Below are 10,174 nucleotides of genomic sequence, written 5' to 3'. Positions count from 1 at the left end.
AGTGTATTCTGGACTTCAGGTTTTTATCGACATTCCTGCCAGAAAGACAAGACTTGTCTGTGAAATCAATTATGAATAATAACTATACAAGCATATGTTCAAGCTATTACTAGCCATTGATTAAAATCACAATATAAATAAATAAATATTTTTTTAAAATCTCATTGAAAAAAAAAACGACAAAATCACTGCCATATATCAATACTGCATAAATAAGCTCCTATTTACTATATAAAAAAAATAATTAATTAGGCCTACTATTAATTGATGACTTATTTAGTTAATTTTTTGAATGGTTCATGTATTGTCATCGACTATGAAAATGAGGCAAAATTTCAACTTGATCTGAGAATGGCAAGTGGGAGATAAAACTGGCAAAACGTTAAAAGGGAATAACTCCACATATACAACCATATCTCGCAATGAGTAGTATTTATTTTCCTTTTTCGATACCAACCAATATAATTAATTACCAATTATAAATTAATAAATTGTTTAATTTCTTTATGTTTTGTTTGGTACAACAAATAATTGTGTAAAGGTTCAACTTGACCCGAGAAAGTATGTGGTAGAAATAACAAGTAAAAAATGTACCAGGCAGACAAAATGAGTTGATATAAGGTTTGTAAAAATGATCTTACTTTGTTTGGTTTTGGGATATTATCTTTAGGAAAGTGAATGGCATGCCGAATGCCTTTTGACAGCTTAAGGAAAGAAGGGTTAAGCACTTTAAAAACTAACTCAGATGTCAGCTTACCCCCACAGACGGAAGGAGTGAATCATTGGTAGCATAAAAGAGAAGATGGAGGCTAGCAATTTAGATCAAAGACATAAACATACTAAACAATAGACTTACAAAGACCGCACCACAAATACAGAAATGTGTAACAGGATTTATTGTCGAAAAACGCAACTTAAAATGTATCACAGGTCCTCAGGGCTCGCAAAGACTTTCCTTCAGGGAACAGTATAAGGATAAAGAAGAAGAGGAAGACAAAGAAAGTGATGGAGTTTGAGTTTTTAGTTTTTGGCTCATCGGCACAACTTAGGCCATGTCGTGCCAGTAATCCTTCAAGGATTACTCTCCATTTATATCACAAGAGCTAAATTCCACACATTTAAATCATTGAAGGTCTATTCACAGTTAAAATAGTAAAAGTTTATGAATTCAATAAAAATCTGCTGTAAATATTATATGTCCACAATCTCCCTGCGCTATCACAAATCAAACCTTCGTAGACAATCCCACGTCCCAGACAAAGCCCAGTACCTACCCAGGGTCGACATTATCGAACAGTGTTTTTAAGTTGTGTGCTCTAAAAAATGTCCCCCTAATATCCTGTAATCTGGGGCATTCAATATGTTTTACGGTGAGGCGAGAGTCACAGTACTCACAAAGTGGGTGCACCTTTTTCTTCAACACAAAGGAGTGTGTGAAGTAGGTGTGGCCAATCCTAAGTCTGGACATGGTCGTGCTTCCATGCCTTGTCAGACCTTTGGATGTGGGCCGCCACCTGATATCCGCCTCAATCTAATGGAAAAACAACATTAAAGAATCGACATGAATGAAATTCTATCCACGACAAAAGATAGAGATGAATGGAGAAAGACGCTCAACAGATCTTGAGTGGTGCCCCAACGTTTCTACAGACTAAGGGATAGGTGAAGGTGAGGTATAAGATTGAGAATCCTTGTTGGTGTGTATCTGAAACAAGACCAAGACTAAACTTCAGGAATTTGTGCAGACAAATGTCATCTGTGTCTTGCACTTCTCTCTTCCGATCTTTTAGACTACAGCCTAAAATTACCTCACCACCAGGGCGGCCACGAACTTCAAGAGTTATGGGCCTTGCCACGCTTCTTAATTCCAACACTGCTGTCGATAATTTCCCCGGGGTGTCGACAAGCAACGCCAGCATAATATTCTGTTGGGCCACCTCCCCGCCATTCATCTCAACTAGCTGAAAGTGTGAGGGGACCGAAGGGGAGGGGGGGGTAGATATTCATTCATAAAGTGAGCAAGACGTCTTCAGCCCTTAAGTCACGTGACCTCAGATACTTAACAAATACAAAAGTCTCCTGTAAGTCGGCTTCGTGCTTTGTACTCTAAAGGACTTGTCCACATACAGATGAATTCGGAAAGGTGTAATTAAATAGCCTAATTGTGTAGTGTACTATAAACTTATACAACGTAATATCAAGGGGAGTGCATGGGTTTCTGGGTGTCTGGATGGGCAGGAAACTATGTTGTTTTTTTGCCTTAAAAGTGGTCAAAATGTTAATGACAAGGAGATAACATGAACAATACAATCCCAGTGAGTTACCAAATATACTGGGGAAATGTAAGAGATGTTTCTTGTCAGAGGCTCTATCATTGTAGCAGAGATCATTGTGACAGGTTGGGGAAGGTGATGTGTGTTTGGCGCGTTTAATGTCTAGGGGATGATTATTTTTAAAGCTATCACACAACAACCCGTCAGCATATAAATCGGGAGCAGGCACGCAACGAGACAAGCAATGAAAGATAGATACAAAGTTAAAAATGAAGAATATTTATTTACATAAATATTTACATATGAGAATAAAAATGGGGAGGGTTTGCATCTATCTCTAGTGAATGCTATGTTTAATCATCACTCTTGCACTTAATAAGAGAGTATGTCACTTTGTCCTCTGACTTAGCTGGTTGTCCTGTTGATGTCGCAGCTGGCTGTGTCCTGGCTTGAGGTTCTGCAGCTGGAGGTGGCGCTCTAGCGGATAGAGGGACGCCGGTGATTCAGTTCTTGTGGAGTCTCAATCCAAAGTTCTGATATCGGTAGTGGGCACAGTAGGACGGGTGGCCGGCTACCGTGGGCACAAGTGTACTGCGGGCAGAGCGGATCTGCCGTGGGCAGCGTAGTTGACAGGATAAGTCCAGTGAGTTGCAGAGGTTTTGGCGTAGCTATGACGTCTCGCACAGATCTGAGTCTATAGGGACGTCGCACCTAATAAATTGACAGGTGGGCTGTCGAATAGACGGGCAAGGCCGATAGCGCCAAGTAGTAGAGTTGAGTAGATCCACGCAGGCAGTAGAGGATACTCAATAGCAAGTGGCAAGTGATCCGATAAATAATCAAGTGCAGTGCTGAATAGCACTAAGCACAAAGATAGTAGGTGATTCTCGATAGCAAATAGTTGGGTAGATCTCAGTAGGCACTAAACAGCAAATAGGCAGACACCTGAGGGAGGCTGTGGATAAATAAAGACAAGTTAGGACATGTCTCTCATGCATCTTATCGATGCCCTCGACTGAGGTGCATTCGTCAGATTGGTAAAATTGCTTTAGATCACAAAGGGGAGATGATGACAAATGGGATAGGTTAAAATAGATGGCAGATAGTAGCCTTATAGAAATGTACATAAAAGGGGAAATAATAATATAAAATGTACTATAAGGGGACATAATAATCTCAAATAATCAACACAAGTTGTAAGAGAAAAGGGGGGGGGGGGGAATGGGCGGTGGTCATCGACCATGACGGTTTGTTTATATACGGCCGTCGGCCGAGAACAATGGAGCGCGCTTGAATGGAGAGGGTGTCCGTTCAAGGGGCGCAACTCTCGTTAGAGTAAAATGAGAAAAGGGGAGATAATTTATATATCTTCTCTTCTAAACAGTATTAATGCGCTAGTAAAATTATCAAAGCGGACAGCCGAGATAAAGGAAATAAAATAAGATGTACAAATATATACATGGTTGCATCAACGATCAATTAAGCAACGCAGCATTAATAGATTAATGCAATACTTAAAAACATACATAGGACATGTTTATGTTTTCTACTTACGACAGTGATAAATACACAATGCACTAATTAATATAAATGAAATAATGAAATACACATGATAATCTCCAGTGAGAAATATGCACAAAGTAATTAAGATGGAACTTGTGATAAAGTTCGGCTTACCACCAGGTATTCCTCTAGGAGTAAGAATAAATGAAGTAGTCCAGACTCGATAGCTCAGCTCGAATGAGAAAATGAGAGAGTCTGATTTGATTTGGATCTACTTTATATAGGCCTGGAAAATGCGGGCGGAAACAGGAAATGTCCTAGGCTAAGAATTATCTTACACGTGGGTGAATTAGACTTGAGATGGGAGTCGCACCTTGGAGCGTCGAGAGGCGCTTTGAATAGAGTAATCTCCTAGATCAAAGAGAGACGTGGGAGAAGGGGGGGGAGGAGTGACTTGCATTCCACACCAGGTGGTGTCATCTGCGCCCGTCAGACATCCGGCCGGTACGATCAAAGAGAATGTGTCTATCTTAGCCCCGGTCAAGGGAAGATAAGTGAAAAGACGCGGCTAGCTATCTCTAATGTGGTCAACTAAGTCTAGCCTGGAGAGGAAAAGGTGGTGCGGGTGAAGAATTTGGGGGTAGGACGGGGAAACACCTGGCTTTGACGTACAAGAGGTTCTCGAGTCTACTGAACATCTGCTGTACTGGGATAGGCCTATTCTGACCGACAAAACGGTAGATTTCAATCGCCCGGATCTGCTGTTCATCGATAAAAAAGAAAAAACCGCTACCATTATCGATATCGCCGTACCACTGTCTCATAATTTAAGAAAAACTGAGATAGAAAAACAAAGAAAATATGGGAACCTAGGCTTGGAGATTAAGCGTCTATGGAAATTGTCCAAAATAACAATATACCCCATTGTTATATCAACCGAGGGGATAATAACAACTGACCTCACAGACACCTTCAAGGCCCTTAACATTCCTAGGAACATCTTCGTTGCCTGTCAGAAGGCGGTACTGCTGCAGACCTGCCACATCACCAGAAAATTCCTCAGTGGAAACTGTTAAAGGGACTACGATGAATTTTGTTTCTCTTTAGCGAAACTCGACCCTGGCAGCGCCAGAGAATGACTACTCGTTCATTTCTAACATAATAATAATAAGGCGTGTCTTTAAGTTCGAAGATTAATGAGAAATGCAGTATTTCATTTGGCTACGCAGCCCCAGCTGCGACCTACATATTCTGTAGGTATAACCATTGTCCGCCGGTGGTCGTTTTAGATTTTCTTTTCGACGTCTACGTCTGTCCATGGCAGCGGATTTTCTTTTGGTCTCAAATGTGTATCCCGCGGCTTTTGTAAGTGACCTCCAGCTTTCTCGTTCTGAAGCAGCCTGCACCCAGGTGTTCTCTTTTATGTCAGTTAAAGCAAGTTGGCGCCTATGCTGGTCCTCTCTTACGTCAACCACTTTTCAGTCTTTAGTAGTAATATAATAATAATAATATCACGTTTTTCTCGGTGGACTCTGCCTTCGACCTCGCCTCAGTCGGAGCTTAGTTTCTGATATAGAGGTCAGTAAATAACCAAGCTCTCATGCCAAGCCTTCGAGAGAAAAGTTTTCACAAAGCCTTTGTCCTAACATAGGAAGGTCTCTTTGATTCGAATGTTTGGACTCAGTTTGGAGGTAACTTGTGAAAGCTGTCCTAATGCAGAGCCTTCTTTGATTAGAAGTACCTAATTAGTCCCTTCTATTGTTGAAGACAACTGCTTTTGATTTTGAAGATAAAATCTTACAGTCATATCAGGAAGTATCCAAAAAGAGTATTTTAATACGGTCTTGGTATGGAAAACAAAATAGTTTAAAACGCTTTAATTCTAAAGTAATAATACCTACAGAGCTAATACTCAAAGAGCTAAAGAGACAAAAATAAAAAGATATAAAAGCTTACAAGATAATACCTTAAGAGATAATACATAAAAAAGAGATATTACCGAAAGAGATAATATTAATTATGAACATACAAGTGTTTCAATTATTTATTTTGTCTGACAAGCTTATAGTCTCAGCCAATCCTTTCAAAGAGTTGAATCCAAGAAATTGTAAGAGAGAGCAGCGTGTACTTCTACTAACACTAACAGAATGAATTACTTTCCTTTGTTGCTGTCACATAATGCAGTGCTTCCTAAGCTGTGGTCCGCGGAACCCTAGTGTCCCGTGAGGCCTGACCAGGTGTTCCACGAACTACTGGAATGACTAGTAGGCCTACAAGTGAAGTATTACGTAAATGCAGATAATAAAATGCAATTTCATTTTATTTCTTCTCAGTAACGGAAAATGTTTTATAGTAACATCAATATGAACTGACCTACATTCTAACTCTATATTGAAACAAATATACAAGAATATTTCGAACAAGTGAACTATATTTTACTTCATTTCCTGCAGCAGATTTAAGTGCAGCAGGATTTTCGGATTAGGTTGCAACAAAGTCAAAGTCTACAAACACGCTTTAAGCCACACCATTCTAGAATTCATCTTACCAATATCGTGGCAAAACAAAAGTTCTTCAAGTGCACAATATCATCAAAGTGAATCTACCTTGTTCTGTCATACCCTTTTTTTTTTGTAAGTATTTTTTAATAGGCATATTTATAGATTTGAAAAAAAACATAAAGCTGAATTTAGAATAAGGTTTAATTATTATTCTTTTATTTTAACAAATAGGAAATAACCCTGCCTAAAAAATAAGCAAAGTGTTCCGCTAAATTCTCCAATAGTAGGAAGTGTTCCGTTAAAAAAAAGTTTGAGAAACACTGACATAATGTAATTTCGACTATCGATAGCTCGTTTTCAACTCTCCAGTGTACAGATGAAATGAAGTGTTGACAATCTAGTCTTTTTATGTGTGCCCTTTTAGCACTGCAGAATTTCATGTTCTAAGCTCTGTCGTTTGTAGATCTATTGAATTGGCAACACAGAAGTTCCATTGAGCTGCTTCATATCATTTAGAGTAGAAAATTGAAAAACTTATTTATTAAAAATACAGGATTAAAATCTGACATCCAGCTATTTAAAATTATACAAAACGGACACTCTAGTTGTGTACAACACATAGACTCTTGTTGTGTACAACAGATAGACTCTTGTTGTGGACAACACATAGACTCTTGTTGTGGACATAACATAGACTCTAGTTGTGGACAACAGATAGACTCTAGTTGTGGACATAACATAGACTCTAGTTGTGGACATAACATAGACTCTAGTTGTGGACAACAGATAGACTCTAGTTGTGGACATAACATAGACTCTAGTTGTGGACAACAGATAGACTCTAGTTGTGGACAACAGATAGACTCTAGTTGTGGACAACAGATAGACTCTACTTGTGGACAACAGATAGACTCTAGTTGTGGACATAACATAGACTCTAGTTGTGGACAACAGATAGACTCTAGTTGTGGACAACAGATAGACTCTACTTGTGGACAACAGATAGACTCTAGTTGTGGACAACAGATAGACTCTAGTTGTGGACAACAGATAGACTCTAGTTGTGGACAACAGATAGACTCTAGTTGTGGACAACAGATAGACTCTAGTTGTGGACATAACATAGACTCTAGTTGTGGACAACAGATAGACTATAGTTGTGGACATAACATAGACTCTAGTTGTGGACAACAGATAGACTCTAGTTGTGGACATAACATAGACTCTAGTTGTGGACATAACATAGACTCTAGTTGTGGACAACAGATAGACTCTAGTTGTGGACATAACATAGACTCTAGTTATGGACATAACATAGACTCTAGTTGTGGACAACAGATAGACTCTAGTTGTGGACAACAGATAGACTCTACTTGTGGACAACAGATAGACTCTAGTTGTGGACAACAGATAGACTCTAGTTGTGGACAACAGATAGACTCTAGTTGTGGACAACAGATAGACTCTAGTTGTGGACATAACATAGACTCTAGTTGTGGACAACAGATAGACTCTAGTTGTGGACATAACATAGACTCTAGTTGTGGACAACAGATAGACTCTAGTTGTGGACAACAGATAGACTCTAGTTGTGGACAACAGATAGACTCTAGTTGTGGACATAACATAGACTCTAGTTGTGGACATAACATAGACTCTAGTTGTGGACATAACATAGACTCTAGTTGTGGACATAACATAGACTCTAGTTGTGGACATAACATAGACTCTAGTTGTGGACATAACATAGACTCTAGTTGTGGACATAACATAGACTCTAGTTGTGGACATAACATAGACTCTAGTTGTGGACATAACATAGACTCTAGTTGTGGACATAACATAGACTCTAGTTGTGGACATAACATAGACTCTAGTTGTGGACATAACATAGACTCTAGTTGTGGACATAACATAGACTCTAGTTGTGGACATAACATAGACTCTAGTTGTGGACATAACATAGACTCTAGTTGTGGACATAACATAGACTCTAGTTGTGGACATAACATAGACTCTAGTTGTGGACAACAGATAGACTCTAGTTGTGGACATAACATAGACTCTAGTTGTGGACAACAGATAGACTCTAGTTGTGGACAACAGATAGACTCTACTTGTGGACAACAGATAGACTCTAGTTGTGGACATAACATAGACTCTAGTTGTGGACACCAGATAGACTCTAGTTGTGGACAACAGATGACTCTAGTTCTGGACAACAGATAGACTCTAGTTGTGGACATAACATAGACTCTAGTTGTGGACAACAGATAGACTCTAGTTGTGGACATAACATAGACTCTAGTTGTGGACATAACATAGACTCTAGTTGTGGACAACAGATAGAATCTAGTTGTGGACAACAGATAGACTCTACTTGTGGACAACAGATAGACTCTAGTTGTGGACATAACATAGACTCTAGTTGTGGACAACAGATAGACTCTACTTGTGGACAACAGATAGACTCTAGTTGTGGGCAACAGATAGACTCTAGTTGTGGACAACAGATAGACTCTAGTTGTGGACAACAGATAGACTCTAGTTGTGGACAACAGATAGACTCTAGTTGTGGACATAACATAGACTCTAGTTGTGGACAACAGATAGACTCTACTTGTGGACAACAGATAGACTCTAGTTGTGGACATAACATAGACTCTACTTGTGGACAACAGATAGACTCTAGTTGTGGACAACAGATAGACTCTAGTTGTGGACAACAGATAGACTCTAGTTGTGGACAACAGATAGACTATAGTTGTGGACATAACATAGACTCTAGTTGTGGACAACAGATAGACTCTACTTGTGGACAACAGATAGACTCTAGTTGTGGGCAACAGATAGACTCTAGTTGTGGACAACAGATAGACTCTAGTTGTGGACAACAGATAGACTCTAGTTGTGGACAACAGATAGACTCTAGTTGTGGACATAACATAGACTCTAGTTGTGGACAACAGATAGACTCTACTTGTGGACAACAGATAGACTCTAGTTGTGGACAACAGATAGACTCTACTTGTGGACAACAGATAGACTCTAGTTGTGGACAACAGATAGACTCTAGTTGTGGACAACAGATAGACTCTAGTTGTGGACAACAGATAGACTATAGTTGTGGACATAACATAGACTCTAGTTGTGGACAACAGATAGACTCTAGTTTTGGACAACAGATAGACTCTACTTGTGGACAACAGATAGACTCTAGTTGTGGACAACAGATAGACTCTAGTTGTGGACATAACATAGACTCCAGTTGTGGACATAACATAGACTCTAGTTGAGGATATAAAATAGACTCAGTTGTGGACATAACATAGACTCTAGTTCTGGACATAACATAGACTCTTGTTGAGGACATAACATAGACTCTAGTTGAGGACATAACATAGACTCTAGTTGTGGACAACACATAGACTCTAGTTGTGGATAACACATAGGCCCTAGTTGTGGACAACACATAGACTCTAGTTGTGGATAACACATAGGCTCTAGTTGTGGACAACACACTGATGTTGTATAATGCCTATTGAATGACAACGTAGCATTGCGCTTGGAATGAAATCGCGAATGAATCTTGTTCAAATCTTTGTTCCAACACGACGTCTTGGACGTAATGAAAGACATTTCTAAAGAACATTTTGTAAAATCCAGAGAATTGTCTTTCAAAATTTGTCTTTCAAAAATTGTGTTCGTGACTGATGAACTAAAAGATCAAAGAAATGACATTAAGTTCTCATCCTTCTGAAAAATCCTGAAAATTAATAGACCCCGACGAGGAGTTACCAAAGTGTTTCCAGACAATAATATTAACTCTAATAAATCTTTGCCTTAAAGTTGTGAGCTTGTAAGTGTGTGTGTGTGTGTGTGTGTGTGTGGCAGTGG

At 39.2% G+C, this 10,174-nt stretch overlaps 1 protein-coding gene across 1 annotated transcript; it reads left to right on the top strand.

The window, feature by feature from the left end:
* The first annotated feature begins 5,446 nt into the window (after positions 1–5,446).
* Positions 5,447–9,573, top strand: LOC129925934 (filaggrin-2-like). The gene is made up of 3 exons (XM_056027529.1): positions 5,447–5,467; positions 6,920–8,488; positions 8,623–9,573. Exons 1-3 carry the CDS (start codon positions 5,447–5,449, stop codon positions 9,571–9,573), a joined length of 2,541 nt encoding a protein of 846 aa, XP_055883504.1.
* The last annotated feature ends 601 nt before the right edge of the window (positions 9,574–10,174 follow it).

This window comes from Biomphalaria glabrata, chromosome 4 (assembly GCF_947242115.1).
Source record: "Biomphalaria glabrata chromosome 4, xgBioGlab47.1, whole genome shotgun sequence".
In the NCBI taxonomy this organism is placed as follows: domain Eukaryota; kingdom Metazoa; phylum Mollusca; class Gastropoda; family Planorbidae; genus Biomphalaria; species Biomphalaria glabrata.
Note: the sequence above shows the minus strand (reverse complement) of the source record. Positions and strands in the feature narration are given on the sequence as shown.